The sequence below is a fragment of the Columba livia genome, chromosome 3 (genome assembly GCF_036013475.1).
Source record: "Columba livia isolate bColLiv1 breed racing homer chromosome 3, bColLiv1.pat.W.v2, whole genome shotgun sequence".
Taxonomy (NCBI): Eukaryota; Metazoa; Chordata; class Aves; order Columbiformes; family Columbidae; genus Columba; species Columba livia.
The window spans coordinates 94,691,112-94,709,850 of NC_088604.1; the positions used below are offsets into that span (position 1 = coordinate 94,691,112).

General features: G+C 39.0%; 1 protein-coding gene across 5 annotated transcripts in view; it reads right to left on the bottom strand.

The window, feature by feature from the left end:
- Window positions 1-12,527: 12,527 nt before the first annotated feature.
- MTA3 (metastasis associated 1 family member 3) overlaps window positions 12,528-18,739 on the bottom strand; it is a 133,461-nt gene continuing 127,249 nt past the window's right edge. For 2 of the 5 annotated variants that reach the window (XM_065058322.1, XM_065058323.1), the window contains exon 19: window positions 16,455-16,786. In XM_065058322.1, the coding sequence (XP_064914394.1) occupies window positions 16,651-16,786 (136 nt within the window). In that variant the 3' untranslated portion in view covers window positions 16,455-16,650. Of the gene's footprint in view, window positions 16,787-18,739 lie in introns of all 5 variants that reach the window. The other 3 variants (XM_065058321.1, XM_065058324.1, XM_065058325.1) reach the window with 3 other exon arrangements.

Here is an 18,739-nt window from a genome sequence, read left to right on the forward strand (position 1 = left end):
CAGGCAATAATTCTGAAAACAGAACATTTTATGATGGAGATTTCATGTTTTCTCCTTTTATCATTAAAAAATACTACTGTGCTTTGTGATTTAGTAAGCTACTTCACAGTAATGTGCTAGAATAGGATGAATGCATTAAAATACATCTTTAATCAAGTAACTAAACCTAGACCAAAGGAGAAGTTCAAAGGAGAAGGAAAACTACAGTTACTATAGGTATGTAACTAGAAATACAGAATACAACCCAGATGAGAAAGTCAGTAAATTTTTGGTGTGATCTTCAGGTAGTGAATAGGAAACATATTAACACTGAAATTAAAGAGATGTATTGATTTACAGCTGCTGAGAGTTAGCTGTGGATCTGACACGATAGACAAGTGTGATAGTATAAAATGGAGTCTGAAAAATCTCTATGCTGAAAAATCTACAGAGGCAGGAGCTGTTTTAAGCAGCAAAATCCAGATTGATTTTACCTAGTCCCTGACAAAGGATCTAGGGTTTGGATCATTTAAAATCTGACTGAGGCATTATCTATTGCAAACTGGGAGCCATTTAGTCCTGTCTTTCCTTAAGTTTTTTTTCTTTTGGGTTTCTAACAGGAGTTGTCCAAGGGGAAGTATTCTTAGTAAAACACCTTGAATACGGATACATTATGGTGTGTTTTAGAGAAGCCCTATTCCCAGGTGACAGCCCAGAGTCAGTCCTTTTACTCTACCTTGTGACTACAAGGAAGCACAGGACCCGATCCCCACTGTAATCACTGGGAGTTTTGCCTTGACCAAGGCCTATACCCTGCATATGAGCTGTGTTGGTTGGGGACAGCTTAGGGGGAGACTCTTATGTGTACATTAAATGACCATTTGGACTCCAAATACAAGGAGACCAAAGCAGATGCCTCTTTGGGCTTCTCTTTCACATCCCTCTCTTGAAGGTGATTCTTTTCACAATCTCCTGTTTTGCACGTCCACCCCAGAAACCATCCTTAACACATGTAGCACAGTATCTTAGGGGTTGCGTTGAATTAATAGGAAAAAATGACAACATGAGGAAAAGAAGACCTTGCATAAGGACAGTTTCCAGTTACTCTGCTGCCAGTTGAAATAACATAACTTTTGAGCAAAACAGTCACAGGTGCATCACCTCCTGCTGCAAGAACAACCCAGCTGGTCATACAGCAGATACTGAATCACAGCTATTAGTCCAAAATATTTAGAAAAATGAGTACTAAGGTCAGATTACTTTCACAGGCTGGGTTTTAAATTGTGATGGCTCATCAGCAGCTACTCAGAGCAGTAAATACACTCTCTAAAAGGAACTACTTAGGCCATCTCAGGCTACACTTGTGCCCACTAATGAAGAAGAATCTTAAATCATGCACTGAGTAGTTCTAGATGAGACTCTATCAATCTGAAATCCCGTGCTAGGCTTGCAGGCAGGGAAGATACTGTAAAGCGTAATTCCACTGTTGGGTTACCAAATTGCTGGCTGTACCAACCCAATAAACAGAACAATGAACAACACATCTATTTGAACTTTTTTTTTTGTCTATTTCTATTTTCCTGAAAGAATAACACATATAGATTTAAAAAAAAAAAAATCAGTCACGTTAACGACCAGACACAATCAGGGAAGAGATTAACATAATCTAAAGCATTTACTCCAGAAAGCACATTATGCAATAGAACTATATGGAAAATAACAGTCGGAATACTCCATAAAGGAGGCTCTTCCATATAACCGCAGTCAGATGTTAGTTTGCTTCTTTCTCATTTGGTGTTAATTTTCCTTTCTAGAGTCATTATATAAACTCTCCCTGTTAAACGAACTAATTATCCCAAGGCTGGATGTTTCATGTTTATAATATCAACAAGATTTTAAGTGTTCTTGGGAGCTGCTCTCAGGAGTTAATTCTAGAGTAAGGAAATGTAAACATGCAGGTGTATGGCTGTCTGACTCTGGCACAAAGAAGTATTCACTTATGGTCAAAAAAAAAAAATAAAGCAACAGTTGAAAATTTTATGTCCCTGGAGTTTAAAAAAATACATATATTCATATATGTATATGAACTATACATGTGTATATATATGTATATATACAAATAAGTATATGAAAACTAGAAATGCAGATAACCTATTCGTTCAGTCAGGCAGTCTGTCTTCTTTCATGAGATATCAACATGTAAGGAACATCTGGTAAGATGGGAATACAGCAAGCTCAGCCTGTTCCTCACCTTCACAGGTGGTATTTCGGTGGCACACAGACACATAACTAGGTCAGGGAATAGGACTAGTTGCTACTTTTTTCCACTGAATGAAATGACAGAAAAACGACAAAATTTTGACAGACTTTTATGCTGTTCCTCTGAGGATACCCCTCTCAAAGCCATTTCAGTTGTGCTGGTAGGAAGCGTGGAGTCCTGGTGTTCAGATTTCCCCATTTGCTGGCATCAGACCAGTAACTCTCTTCTTCATTTACTGCCCTCACAAATTTGTTTCCATTTTAATATTTGGTATGTGACTCGTCACAAGCACTGAAGCACAGACCCTTGCCCCAGCACTGTAAGTGGCTACATAGACTGTGAGCTCTGTCGTGTTAACTCTGCTTGGCTTCAGACCACAATTCATGCTGAGACGTCAGATGTCTCCTCCTCGTCCCACGTAATACGATGGCCCAAGCTGCTTCACCCATCTGTTAGATTTTGCCATTTAAATAAACTCTTAGAGGGGGTGGAGACCAATGAGTGTTTGCAGGAGACGTAACAGTCTTCAAGTATTACAAAACTACTGTTGAAAAAGAAAGGAGATAAGCCAAATCTAAGTACTTTTAAAATCATACCCTTAAAAGAAAAGAACACTATCTCTGCTTGCAAAATAGAAACTCCATTTAACAATTCCATCAAAAAATACAACTTTGCATATTCCAGGAAGAGAAGGTAGAATGGCAAAGCTCTCAAAATGTATTCCAAATGCTAAAGCCAAATCCTCTGTGAGATTCTGAAATCCTGTATTGCTAGTAAAACACTAATGGGAAGCCGTTCTTTTCCATGCAGATGCCTTTAATATCTGACTGTGCAAGAAGTATTAAAATACCTAGGAATTAAACACTGAACTTTTTAGAAATTACACAAAGAAATGGAGAACCACTGAAGCGGAGCTTTCCAAGAGACTGCACCACGAATTCTCTTCACTCTGTGTGCTTCAGGTAAGCAAAACAATCCCAGTAGCGCTAGAAGCAACACGCTTAACCCTTAGGTTGGTGGCATTTTCTATGCTGTGTACTATAAATCCACAACTCTGCCTGACCTTTGGTAAGACTGGAATTGAAATCAAACCTTAGTGATGTAGGAGGATGCAAGTCTTTTGTTATGTGTGTGTGGTGGGGGAGCAATGTTGAAGAGTGATAATTTTGCAGTCTTTGTAAATCACTGTTGCTCTCTTCAACACATTTCCAGCTAAGGGAGAATAAACAGTTTCTGTCCACTTTCGAGCCTCTGATAAAGTACACATTCGTGTTATGTTTCTATAATCAGTTTACTCATGAAAGTTCAGATCAGACATAACATCTGGTTTGCAGCAAGATATTCCTTTCCAAAAGAAAAACTGAATTAGTCTATAATGAATCATTCAATAGTATTGATATTACAATCTGAACTGAAATAAATGTCACAGAACTACCAGACAGTAAACACAACACTAATAAGAGTAGAGGATCTAACTTTAACATTTTGAAAAAATGTTATTTTTATTAATGTTTGGCATTGTCAATTTTTCTGTCATCTCACCTGAATTTACACTGAGCTATCCCTTTCTTTCTAGTCCAGTGTATTTTCCATCTGGTATCTCACTCTTAGAGTGTATCAAATGGCTAGAAAAGGATAACTTCTTTTGTCTATAGAGCTGACCTCACCCTGCACAGTCTTAGAGTAGTCCAAAGAAAAAGAAAAGTATTGTGGATGGAGAAGGTAATTCCTACCAGAGGATCCCCCTGAAACAAGCATTTACTAAATCTGTCCCCTAGATCATACAGCGTACAACTCTCACACATGCAACATGATCAACAGTTTTCAAAGCCCTGTGGGCAACAGGGTCACTCACTGTAATGTAGCTTTTATCACTTATTATCTGGACAAGATATTCTAAAAATTCACTTGACATGAAGAGTTTGCAGTTTGTGTTGCACTGGAGACGAGCTGTCTGGGTAGTGAGTCAGCGAATGATAGGTCAAGTTCAAAAGCTCTATCCAAATACAGCTATTAAGCATTAAAATTTGCAGCTATTGATCTGAATTCAGATTAGACCTAGGTCATGCAGGAACACAGTATCAGAGCAAGGAACTCTGAAGTTTGCCAGAGCACATGGGCCTGTTGAGACCAGGGATGTCCATTCCCAGAACCCTCTTGCCTTGCTTGAACTGAGAAATGCCCCAAATAAGCTTTTTTCTTTCCGTGGTCCTTTAAGAAGTTAATATCCTGGGCTTAGTTTTTCCAGATTTGACTTTCATTTCAGGGCTTAAAATAATACTGTCTTGTCTGCATAGGCAGCCTCTGCTTCATTAAATAACGGCAGGAAAAAAAAAATCAACAGGATCTCAAGCCCAAAGCTTAAAAAAATCTTGGTAATGTCTCCTTCCTTTGCCTTCCGCTTCCTATAATTCACTTGATGAACAAACCATAAGCTTTTTTAAAAAATAAATAATAAAAAAATCAAATTGTAGGGTTTGATCTCCTCTTATTTTAAAACTACTCAGAAGCCAGAAGTACACATGGGAGCAGGAGATCTTACCCTCATCACAGGAAATCTTGTAACAAAAGGAAGAACCAGAACTGGTGATGGATGCGTGAAAATGAGCAACACTCCCCAGCAGCAGCTCTAAATCTTGTTATACTGAGGAATGTGAGGTGACTAGAAAGAGGGCAGAAATTATGGCACGAGGGACTTTGCAACACAGGTGCAAACAAAATGTATTGGAAACAGCAGCATGAAGTTCATTAGCAGCGGTAATAACGGCTGTGCCTCTCCTGATGCGTGCTATGGAGCACGAGCTGCACGGAGCAATGCCAATAGGAAAAGTAACAGCAGGCTGAACTTCTCATAATGCACTCCAGTCTGATACAGGCATACAGGAAAGAAATTCATCTCTGACTGTGTTCCAAGTCTGGGCAAGATCTAGAGAACATCTGCCAAGATACATTTAGCTGAAAGCTACGGTTTTGGTGGAGCAGACAGCATCAACTTCCAGCAATGTGCAGGACTCCACATTTATAGTTGCATGAATATACAAATAGGTGTTTGCATTTGGAAAAAAAAAAAAACAAACTAAACAGCTGTTGATTTTTTATTTTTGTATTTTTAACCTGCTTGTAAATAGATACATTTAGTTTTTCTGCATTTAATTTCTTGTATTTATTTTAAATGCAAGCAAGTGTATACGTAAGGCACAAATAAAAAGAGAGAAGGGGTTCACAAGAATGTGTGTCACTTGAGCTTGTTTTACTGAAAGTCAGCAGGACTTAAACTCTGATGTGCTTGTTTCCTTTTGACACTGAAAACGTGTCAGCACTTGCACTGCTAAATGCCATAATGAACTGGCCTTCTACTTATTTTTAAAATAATTTTTATCATGCACGCTAGATGGTGCTAAAGTTAAAAAATGAGTGGCAACTTCAATAAACTTTTCATGAGACGAGCAAAATACGTGTTCTTCCTTTGCAGTACTTAAAACAAGAAATCAGGAAAAACTGCCTATTTACCCAGCTGTCTTCCTGACTGCTGATCATCACGCATTTTCCTAAAATTCTATTTCACTGGTTTTGTTCATAATCACTACTGACTTTTAGTTGCATATTTATGAAATTTTTGCAGTCACTTATAGCATCTTGCATTATTGAGAGCTGAATGAATTGCACGAATATAAGTATGAGGTACAAATAACACAGAAATACATTTCACCAGCCATCAGAAATTCAAGATCTGTGTTCATGACAGTACTGGCTTGTGGAAACATTTGAGAATAGAATTATTTCTCTCTCAGTGATCATATTGGATTAACCTATTAGTTTATGGAAAAGTTATCATATTACTTGACATTTCAAACAGACAAACTGTACCAAGTATGTCACTGACCTTTATCTTAGCTGCAGTCTAATTTCTGAGCAAATCAGGCTCTTTTCAAAGCATCACAGAAAGGACTAAGCAATTCAGAGTCTGATGCTGTTTAATAGGTGTCCAGCCCCAGCTGAAGACTGATAGACCCTCCTGAAGGCAGTGATTGAACACAACTGGTCACAATCAGACACGGATGAGAACACAAAATTGGTGAGGAGCTGGATTGGTCACAGGAAAAGATACATGCAGATGTTGAATTACTTAGAAATATATAAATGCTTGAATCTGGCTTATAACATTACACTGATTAATTTGAGATCTCTTCTACTTTTCTACCTTATTAGCTCCTCATGGAAAGGTATTTATTTCTGCAAGGTTAATAATTCCTTAGGCAAACCCAGAGGCTAACTTGGGCTGTGGACAGATGTCCTCTTCCAGATCGAGCTGTGCAGCTGAACATGCTACTGACCTATTTTTCTTCCATGGCCATCAGAGGTTCTCCTCTACTCCTGTCGCTCCTTGTTAGCAGATTCACACGAATCCTCTTTCATTTCAGAAAACACCACACTGTTAAGCCTATCTTTCCAGCTAACTTTGAAGCAGAGTCCACACTATTCTCTCTGCTGAGAGTGGGCAGAACTTCCCAGCAGACAACTAGTACGAATCAGCAGTTCCAGGGTGACATCTTCAGCCAGCATGGCTGTTTACAAAGTGAACACCAACCCCACAGCCTCAGCCCTGTCCAGCTACCAGCTCCAGTTTTGGAAAAATGATTGCAAATGATTCCAGAATGGGAAAAGGAGGTAGGAAGTAAATCTAATTGAATTTTACAGTACTTCACAAATACCCCTAAATATTTGCACAAAACCCAACAGTGGTCTTGATTCTTTTTATCCAACACCTGCTGCTCTGTCACAGTTCAGCATTAAAAAACAAATGACTCCAATCTGTTGGAAATAACAAAAGGCAAGAGAGTGTCAAGTGTTGTTTGCACAAAAAGAACTGTGCAATAAAGTAGTTCATAAAATCATGAGCAAAGTTCACCTTTATCCTTTACAAATAACATTTCAACTTCTCTGTGTGTGTATAATGAAAAAAAACAGTGTTTCATCACATACAGCCATCCTGTACCTTTCAGTGTATTATCCTATCTATTTTTTGCAATGAAGTGAAAAGCATTTAAAAAGCTGTGAACAGAAATCACAATGGATTTAAATGTGGGGAGACCATTAGAAGCTAGTAACTCTCACCCACTCCTTGATTCAGAGAAGAATAATACATCTTTTTCTTCCTTATATCAGATAACAGCATGCTTCTTCCGTAGGAGCTAGTGACAACCTCTCCTGTGTTCATCACTAAGACGACCCTGTATCTACTACCAGCTCTTGAATATATTCTTTAAAATATCACAGACATTGCCACAAAGCTATAGACCTAAAAAGCATTTTTAAATAATTACAGGAGGATATCAGCCCTAACCTAAAGAGCCCACAGCTTAGCCTACAATCCTACTTCAGGATTCTTTTTTGCCTTCAAGGGGATTTGCACAGATGCAGGAGTTTGACCAGAAGGCCATTTCTAGAAGCGTCACGCAACTTCACGGAGATTAATTCTGCCTTTCTTAGGGTCGGCATGGGATTCTTCCAGAACATCCCCAGACAGGATAAACTGATCTGCTCAGGAAATAATTTCTCCACCTATGCAACTCCACAGTCTTATATATATACTGTCACCTGTTTTGAACTGACTGGTAAAATGAGAGGGTTTTGGCTAGTCTGATTCTCTCCCAGGCACAAGAGAGAATGAATTGCAGAGCAAAGCCCCCTTTAATTGAGAATTTTACCCACAAGAAGACAGAGGGTCAACGCACACTGTTGCAGACAGCAGTTGGCTGGGTTGTCAGGCTGAGTGTCTGTGACTTTGGTGATGTGCACCAATGAGTTTACACACTGGTTTTAGAACAGTATACGTAGGTTGGCCAGATGGGCAGAAGGCTGAAATCAAATCAGCAAAATGAAAAGAGCTAGTGAATCAGATTTTCTCAAATTAACTGCTATTTAAAAATAATAAGCAACTGCAATTGATTCTTATTAGTGCACCAAGGAAAGATGGAGAAAACCCAGAGCTAGGCAGCCATTTCATTTATATCCTTCTACCGAAATCTTTCAAATTTAATCCACACAAGCAGTGAACAGAAGAAAGCTACTCAGCAGGTCTAATTACAGGCTGGCAGGGCATGTGTAATAGGTACAGCCAAGCCAAATGCTAAAGCAGAACTCCTCTAAGCCTTAAGGAAGGCTTTAAAAGCCAAACATGTTGAGACTGCAAGTCTGCAGTAAGCCCCAGTCTTTGGAAGGGACAGTACAAAACCAGTGGCTCCAAATACTCAAGAAACTGGGCAGGTTTAAAATATTAATCTGGACTTGAATTCTAATGATTTGGCCAACATGCCATCTAGGCTTATTGAGCTATATAAGCCCATGTCAGATGTTCACTGCAATCATCCCAATAGGTACAAATTTGTGATTTTGATAACATGGGTACAGCTGTCCATGACTGAAGGATCATTCTTTCAAGCAGTGCCTTCTGTTCCAGTTCTCTGGACATTGTACTTGCTTTTGCTGTATTCATCAAACTCCTTCATTTGTGCCATTCACTCTGCCCAGTAGTCACATACTGGAAAAAGGAATGCATATTCTAAGGATGATGCAGACTTTAAGTGCTCATCTCAATGAAGGAAATAAAACAAAAACATATTTCAAATAAGATCTGAGCATGTGAAGACCAACGGAAAGGAAGATAAAAGTAATGGAATAAAAATGGCCTTAAGCTGGAAAATGAAGCTGCAGGGAGGGAGCAAAAACTTATAGATGCTTATAGCATGTTAATTATAATCTTCCTTTACATCATTCTGAACAGTGAGTTAAAATTCAAGGCTCAAGGAAGCAAAGTAAACGGAACATGGCAGGATGAAGATGCCTGAGCACGGGTGAAGATACTTAGAAGGGGAGTGGATCCAATTATGCCATTAGGGTCCAAATATGCAGTTAAATGAGAGGGCTGGGAGTGTGTTCCAGTTATGCAGTAGTGGAATGGGAGCTTCTCCAGAGGGCTCAGTCACTCTGAACCATTTATTACAGTTCAAACGGCAGCAGTTACAATAAGATGACACTATCACACCAGGGGTGACAGCAGCACCAGCCAGACAGGCTGTCCCCATACTTACCATTTTAGAATAAGAAACATCAGAGTGGTTTGTAGCATCCCATATGCAATCTGCACAGAGGGACAGTCAGCAGTGATCCAGCCTTTCCTTCTCCCAGGCATTCAGCAGCAACTGAGCCAAACCCAAACACCTGGGGAAGGGGAGCAGCATCATGCCCTCCTTTCTTCCAAACATGTACAGGAAGCAGGAGAGCAAGCAGAGACCTTAAAAATACTTAACCATGCCTTAACTGTGCATATACAAATTGCAGGATGGAGTCTAGTTCGCTTGAAAAGGCAATACTGCACTTACTAACAGGGAGAATAAACAATTGGGCAGGATTAAGAAACAGCTAGGATAGAGTCAAGCTCCTGCAGACCGTGCAACACAACTGCCTTATGGATTATGGATTAAATGCGTATTCTAAGGATCAAAGGCATTCAGTGTAACTCTTCTTAAATTCACTGTCTGAAAAAGAGATTAAAATTCTATTGGAATTCTAGACTGATCTCCTGCCAAATCCGTTCATTTCCCTGCATGGAGCAGTGCTCCCAACTCTGGAAACTTTTTTTGGGAAATAACCTATTGTACTTCTGTGGGTTTGGCTAGGGTTTGTTTGGTTTGGTTTGTTTTTTGTTGTTATTGTTTCGTTTTGCTCTGTTTTGCTTTTTGTTGTTGTTGTTGACTGCGAGAAAAAAATGATGCAGACTTTAAGTGCTCATCTCAATGACAGAAATAAAACAAAAGCAGAACCATTAATCTTATTCATATTATTACAGTCTCTAAATTTTTATTGCATCTGCCCCAATAACTTACCTTATGGAAAAATTAAGGTATGAGTGGTTCCTTTTTCCAGTATGTGACTACTGGGCAGAGTGAATGGCACAAATGAGGGAGTTCGATGAATACAGCAAAAGCAAGTGCAATGTCCAGAGAACTGGAACAGAAAGCACTGCTTGAAAGAATGATCCTTCAGTCATGGACAGTTGTATCCATGTAACAATAGAAAATCATGTTCAGTGTCCTGTTCTGCTGCCATTCTAGTTTAAGGTCATACACTCGTCACTTACTTCGCAGCTTCACAGAAATCCTTGTGACATTCTTTTTTTTGCTATTATTGTACAGAATGTTCTTTTACGTGCCTAAGCAGAAGATAGTAGAGAAAGAGTCACTTGTAGCCCAAAACTGACATGAACTGCTTCCTCCACATTAATGAAGCTAGCTATTGATTGAGATAATTGAGGAGCAAATCTCTAGAGTAATAACACAGCTAGCAAGCGGGGGAAAAAAACCCTACAAACAAATTAGGGAGTCATCATACTCCTCCAGCATCGAAATCTTGCTCGAATCCTTTTCCTCCCATTCTATTGCCCAAAGCAGTACAGACTAAGATTTACATCCCGAAGGAGATTTTGTTCCTTACAAGACTTTGTTAAGCCACTTGAAAACAAATGTCCTCATCACATAACACTTGTGCCAATTCTAGTGCTTAAGGAACATCCTAGTTATGTAAAGCAGACATTGAGTGTGTATTTCAAAAATTATTGGTGAGAGACAATGCTTTGTCCTGAAGCCTAGGTTTTATCATAATTTAAATGAGTAATAAAGAGTTTTCATTTCAATTTCAGTAAAGGAACACACATTTAATGTATACACAGATAATGCATATTTGAAGAAGCTTTGGTCTTGCCACAGTGGTAACAAGTGAACAAGTGGCTGTTAATAAAACAGGGTCCTAAAGCCCAAGTAGGGCTTTTACATTAAATTGAAACGGTAGTAGTCACTTGCCTGCTAGTTTTCTATTGTATGAAACAATCAAACCAGTCACACAGAAAATATGTTCTGCATTTACAGTGTTTTATGAAAGTTCTGCATATACCAAGGACCAAAACAGAACATAGTAAAATGTCCTCTCCAATCACTTCTACTTTCAAGTACACAGCACAGCCTTGGGGGTTTTTTTTTTGTGTGTTTTTTTTGTTGTTGTTCCGTTGTTTTGTTGTTGTTGTTTTTCTGGTTGCTAGTGCAAAGGAAAGAAAAACACTAAGTTCATGTCCTTTCATTGCTGAGGGTTTGTATGTGTGAGCAATACCTTTGTAGTCAACTCAAGTATTGAGAATAAAGTGGTCCCTCAAGTACATAGTTCAAACAGATACAGGAAAGGCTTTATAGTCTTACTTTGAAAGTGCTGAGTATCTTTAACCTCCTCCTTTTTGACTGAGGTTCCTTGTAAGCCTGGTTAAAGAGCTGACCACTTCCCCAGTTCCCCCAGCAAAGGAATGTGTCTAGAGATTACCACCTCCTTGATACCAATGCTCCTCACCCAAAAGGATTAGGAAATGTGATGCATCTTGCCAAAAAATTCCAAACAGGACAGAAAAACTTGAGTTTTGTTAACTGGAATCTGCACAGGCCTCTTTAGGGCAGGGGCAGGGGGGGAAGATAATCCATTCTAATGCACACACTTGAAAGAAAAGTTAGTCTGTGGACCAAGCAGCACGGATCCACATAAATCTTGCCTTCCCCAGGAGAGATGGGCAAATTAGGAGGTGGAAAGAGTTGCCTTGAACAAACCTGTGAAGTAGCAGCCATTACTTCTGTTCAGAAGCCCTTTGTATGATTATGCTTCTCTGCAAAAAAGTTCAATTTATTTGAGAAAATTACTTCAAATGTTAGTAAGGAAGACAATTCAGATTACGTTCCGTATCCACATAGAAGCCACCAGTTCCATGTGCTACCAAATGAACAGACAAGGTTTTTGACACTAATGCTGACCTGCAAAGTTTAGATGGGCCAGTGCACTGGAGACTGCAATGCACTGTAACTTCCAGTATTTTTTTGTGGACTATGAGTCCTTTTGCCTGGATTCAGTTCAATCCTAAGAATTTTTCTAGTGTTCCAATACAGTGACCAATACCTCGTCTCTGTCTCCCTGATTTTTGGGTCTTCTTTCCTCATCCTTTCATCTACTTGTGTCTTTAACACTAGTGTAGTTTAAACAGCTCATCAATTTTCAGTGTCTTGATTCTTCAATAGTCTAATGTAAAACTGGATGACAGTGTCAATGCAGAAATTTAGTTTCCTGCAAAAAGGGCCAAGAGTCACAAAGTTTGTACACAAAGACACTTTAATGCAAATTAAATAGCACTGTTTCATTCTAAGGTGCTCCACATCCTTAAACACTCAACATTGAGCTTCCCAGTTTTACCATTCCCTTGAGAAATCAACTTTTAGTCTAAACAACAGAATTTTAAAACCACTTCTCTTTAATGCTTCTCTTTTTTATCCAATCAATACTGTAATTCAATACCAACTGTTAAATCTTTATGAGCAACAGGAGCACTTTCTGCAAATTTGCTGATCACTATGTAGTACAACCTAAAACTCTTATCCAAAACCCATGTATTCCAAAATTAGTTTTCCTCCCTCAACATGCAACATTTGAATTAAAAAAGTCCTGACTTACTCCAAAAAATTCCACTGTGCAGTTATATAAACTCAGATCTCTTGACACCCACTCTGGCTTATGAAGACACAGGTTTATATAAAGGACCTTCAAGACAAAATAAAAATGAATATTATTTTGCTGAAATTTACAAAGGATTCTAACACTTCCATTAGCACAGCAGTATACATACATAAAGACACTGTGTCCAATATGTCGTACTTCGCGATATAATATATCTGAAGGACTGTAATTGTTCTCTGCGCAAGGCTGTGGCATGTTGTGCTGTGACTATATCAGAAACTACAATGCAGCCATTCCATTTTATTTTAGACTTCGTAATTAGGAAAGTAGCTGTGTTGAAATTACATTTGTTAAAAAAAAATCTTAATTTAGATTAATAAAAAGTGTACCTTCTGTAAGTGCAGATTCCATTTCACTATTTCTACTGATTATTTGTCATCCATTTCTGTTTCAATACCCACATTTTCATAACAAGCTGCAAGGTTTGGACTACAGAAATGAAGGCTATATTTGCCCTTAATCACAACACTGTTTTAAAAGATGTTTTCATGTCACCAACACATTTCAAGCAGTCTCAAGTATTTCAAAGCCTCATTGTTCCATCCTACAGAACTAAAGCTTCCATCACTAAACAGTGGCCTGTAAAAATGATCTGAAAACAATATACAAAATATTTCAAGAGAGCAGAATAGCTATATAGTTGAAATCGGCAACACAGACATTTTAAACATTAAAACAATCTTCCTGCTTTTTATATGAGACTGCTGGACACAAAAAGATTATATATTTTGTGTGATTTTCTAGCCCCATATTTGTTAAGAGGAGAGGCAGGTTTTCAGATAATTTCTTCTTTAGCTAACTGGAAAACAAATCATATTGCAAACGCAGTGCTGATGCTCCCTAGATTCTCTTGCTCACATCCATACTTCTTGTCCTTGCTTCTCAGGTTTATGTTTATACTCAGTGTCATTGTTGACAGTTGATATATGCTAGCTAGTTTTAAAATAACTATCTTGGGAAGCTTGATAAAAACAGTACTGAGCTATGATTTGCTGTGGATATACTGTTCCAGTTTCCACAGGAGTGTGCCGTCTTTGCTCACAGCCAGTGGAAAAATGTTTAACTCAACAGAAAGCATGGAACTGCATCATATTGTGGTAAGGAGTGTCACAATTTCTACAAAAAAATATTTTTTTATGCCCAAACCCAGCAGGAACGTGTCTTCAGCTAATCTGTCAATGCTTTCGGTTGAAATTCACAGGTAAATCCTGTATCCACCTTGCAGGAAAGGTAAGATGGAGAGAGAGAGCAGGTAAAGACAAACGTGCGATACGTGGCGTGCAGTTTCTCTGTGCACTGTGCATTTCAGGGGAGGGAAAGTCTCTGTGCAGCTGCATGCGAAACAGTTTAAAGACAGAGCAGAAGTTATTTCAGCAGTCTCCTCTGTGTCTTACCCACCCCAAGGGTCCAGCTACTGCAACCTGCGGAACGACTCTGCCAGGCAGGGGCACAGCATTATTTCCAGTGCCTCCAGATGAAGCACGTCAGCTTGAAGCTGCAAAGGAGGATTCTTCCTTACCTTGGCTATTTGGTGCAAAAGAGAACAGTATCAGGCAGCTGACAGCGTAACGGAGTTGCATTACCCATCTCCCTCTCCTCAGAGGGAAAGAAGGAAAAAAAAATGACTTCACATCAGACGATTACGAACACTAATACTTTTGTCAAAAGCAGAAACACACAGATTTTACAAAATACTGGCTAGACACTGTTGCACACTGACAAGAAAAGAAACAATTTGAGTACAAGCATAATAAGGCAGGATAAAAAAATCCACCACCTTACATCTAATGACACTTTGAAAATGAGTCTGCTGTGTGTGATTTCACTGATGCCTGAGGGAGACAAAGCTCTTTCTCTTAATGTTTTTCATACTTTCAGTCAACCAAATTGCTGAATAATCATGTTTCCTTTATTTTAACGGGTGAGGAAGCTATTATACAGAAGGTGTTTCCATATGTCGTAGTTAATAAAGGCAATTCTTACTAATAAGAATAGGTTGTCTCTGCTCAGTTATCTGATAAAAAGCCCTCCTGCTGTGAGGGAAAAACAGATCCTGTGGCTATGAAAGACTTCTAGGGCTGCACACTGCAGCGGCTACTAGAAAGAACTGTAAGCAGATGAATCCCAGGTCTTCTCTAACTGAGTGCAAATCAGCAACATTCACCAGGGTGCTCAGGGTACTACTAGGAGCACTTCATGTCATAACCTCTCCTTCATATTCATCCTTCTCTTGCTGGTGAAAGACAGTGGACAAGACCTGGATCCATCACTCCAGATGATCAGCAAGTGCCTTCAGGAGGTCAATGTGCTTTCTTTTTTGAAGAAGCATCTGCATCACTGTTCCAAGAGCTCAAAATCCTACAGGGAAAGCATGGCTAGTTATAGGCTGAGATTACAGATGCTCTTTCAGGCTGAAACCATACAGCGCATTGGGGGAAAAGGATTTTCTGGGAATCACCCAGAGGTATGAGACACCACTTACATCTGTCTTTTCAACCACAGAGCTGAGTGCACATCCACAGCTGGAGAAAAACCTCACACCTATACTGTACTGTTAGAGCTACCTAGTAAAGAGATAGAAAAAAGAAGTCTTGCAGCTCATCTCAGCCTACTGTGACGCGTTTAGTGTCTGATTACCTCTTAAAAAGCCATATGGAAACACAACCTATTGAAGGACACACAACTTGCCTCACAGAATCCACATATCCCAATTAGGTTTACACAGCAGTGCTACACATTTGTTGCCTTTGATTTCAAAGCAGGGCAGAGATTGTTCACCTGTAAGTACCTGAGTAGAAAAAAGACCTGCCTCTGTTGCCATTCCCACCTTCACAGGGACAAGTTTCCTACAAGTAGTTTCAAAAGGCACATCATCTCTCCATGGTAAGTATCCACCTGTAGCCTTACAATTATGAACTTCAAAGCATTCTGCAAGACATCTTTTTATCCAGATGTATCAAAATGTAGAAATTACTTTGTGGAGAGAAATTTCTAATTGAAAATACTCTATTTCTTCATGTTTTCCTGGGAATGGTGTTCTGCTGGTTTTCACTATTATAATAGGCTTCAAGAAATGCAAAAAATACCCAAATAAATAGGTAGATGCTTGCAAATATATAGACAATGGGACCAGTTCCTACACATGCAACTAGTCCAGCTGGATGTTCACTGCCACACATACTTTCCAGGATATTAACCAAAGCTAATATGGCCAGCATTTTGAAAACTGGACACTAATCATGGGCACTTCTTAATTCAGTCTAATTTCAGAACTGCTAAACAACTCCTGTCCACATTTCAGGGTCTGGATGCTCAGCAGTTCAGAAAATCAAATCCAAAGTGACTCAAGCCAGTACTGAAAAATATGAACATCCCAAGACTGCAGTTCTTTTTGAAAATGCAAGCCCCTCAAGGCTTAATCCCACTTTAAGGACACTGCAATAGATTCGCAAGCTGCATATTTTTGTACCAAGCCACTAGAAGGCATAGACAAATGTGGTGGGTGGACTCTGCATCCATTCTCCTTCAGTGTGGTCAGTGCAAACAGTCCCTCCTTGACCATCCAATGCCGATGACTGGGAACGGAGGGAACAGCAGGATAATCTGGGATAGACCTGCACAGTTAACCAGAAGTAGCCCCTGCAGAGATGAGGGAAAACAAGGGCTGCTGTTGGATCGTGACCAGAACACAGAACCCAGCCACAATCTGTCCATACATTGTTTCTGTCTCGAAGATGTGGAAGGTCCTGTTGTATCTGCATTCAAATTAAACATGATTCTGACATGATTATGGTGCTGATGCTGTTATGTCTTCAGTGCATGATGGCTCCTGGGTCTGTTTGTGCCTGCCTATTGTTCATGAGAAACTTTGTCTTGGCAATGATCGGAGAACAAGGTGTTCTGGAAGCTCTCTTCAGCTGTGATCTGGTGAACTTCTTACGGATTTTTCTGTATGGAGAGAAAGAGGAAAGGAGGGGAAGAAAGAGAGAAACAACAGAAGAAATAAATCTCAGTCTTTAACAGAAGACTGTTCAAGAGCCAATAACAAATATAACAAATACTCTTACCAGAGCAGGAAGGCTAGTTCATGGAAAAGAGACTTAGACTCAACAAGAGTGAGCCCTGTCCACCAACTGATGATTCACAGTTGTCTCCGACTAGTAACTGACAATTGCTCAGTGAAAAGTGAGTCGGTGTTAAGACAATATTTGGACAACAAGGTTCAATTACATGAAGTCTTGGGCCAGAATGCTCAAATGGGGAACCCCTCCATGGGAATGTCTCAGTACAGGCATGAAGGACCACAGAAGAAGGAACCTCATTGGCACTCAAGTGAGCATGTTACGTCTGTAGAAGTGATGGACTGGGAGCAATTGTTAATCGCGCTGTATCAATTCTGCAGATAACGCATGATACAAATCTCTGGGCTTTTTGTACTAGTGCCTTCCAGGTGCTATAAATTCACCGTAATTTTAGACTTTCAGATGATAGATCAAACATATTGACTACAGGCAACCATGTTGTTTATATTGTAATCTTATAAATCCAAGGATAGTTAATTCTGAAACAAAAAGCTTTGTTATGTTCCAACTGCTCTGTCTCTCTACTATTATAAATCAATAACTACAATGCTGAGTGTATCCAGGGTAGAGTATCAGAAAACACAGAAATGACACACACAGAGTATGTAAAGAACCATCTTCATGGGCACAGTCCTGAATATTAGACGTTACTGGAAAATTACCTCTTTTCTGAATTCACTCAAGTCCAGAAGCCTAGTTTTCATTTCTGCAGTTTTATAAATTACAGAGATTTTGAGCTTATGGAAATGAATGAAAGTGGGGCCTCGAACGCTAAATAAGAACAGGCTAATTTAAACTTTCAAGTTGAAAATGTGACCTGACTGCAAACTACAGCATGATGATGTGTCTACCTGCATCAAGGCTTTGAGATGGTAACTCAAGACGTTATTTGTCCCTTTCATTTAATGGGTTGTTAACACTGAAACTGAAAAATGTTGGCATGTAACACAGAAAATACAGCATCAGCTTAAAATAAAATCTATGGAATACTAAAATAATAATGTGCATATGAAATTTCAAACACATATTTAGTTACTGGTTTAGTTGCAGGAATATAAGCTTCCAGTCAAGTAAGGACCACAAAAGATAACATAATCAAAGACAAAACAAAAAGCCAGAATCAGGAGAATATACTGTGCTTTTAGAGGCTAAAGGGACCCTGAAAAATACATCTATTTTGGTTAATATATATAAAAGGTTCAGAGAATTAGTCATTTTAGATGCTTGAAAGAAGGATGTCACGAGTGTCTCAGGGCCTGGAATCCCAAATCAGGATTTAGCATCATTCAGCAATAAGCAGAACAGAAGAAAAGGAATTGCCAGAAAGTTAAGTTTAGGCTTTTCACACAGTCCCACAGAGACACAAACTTACTTTACATGGTTGTCTTAAATTAGGCCTAAGAAGATATTACACTGATTGACAAGATATTGCATACCTTCCAGTATAGTAAGATCATAGAAATGTAACCTGAGACTGATAGAAGCACGCATTTCTAAAATAATGAGACAGATAGGTTTTGTAAATTCATATGAATAGACAATAGCTGTTACCCACACTGATTAATAACGGGGATGATTCCAGCAAAATCTTAGATAACTGGATCCCTTTTGACATATTTCTTTGCAAAACTCTGTATTTATTTACTGAATACGTGGTCATTAATCATTTGAGAATATCACAGTTTAAAAAGTGTTAGATAAAAGTCTGCCCTTCTGAATTTTTAATAAGGCAACTTCATAAACTGCCAAGAAGTTCCTACTCAGGAAAGCAATTTGCAGCTATCACTATATGTAAGGACAGGAAAGTATTTGAGATTAC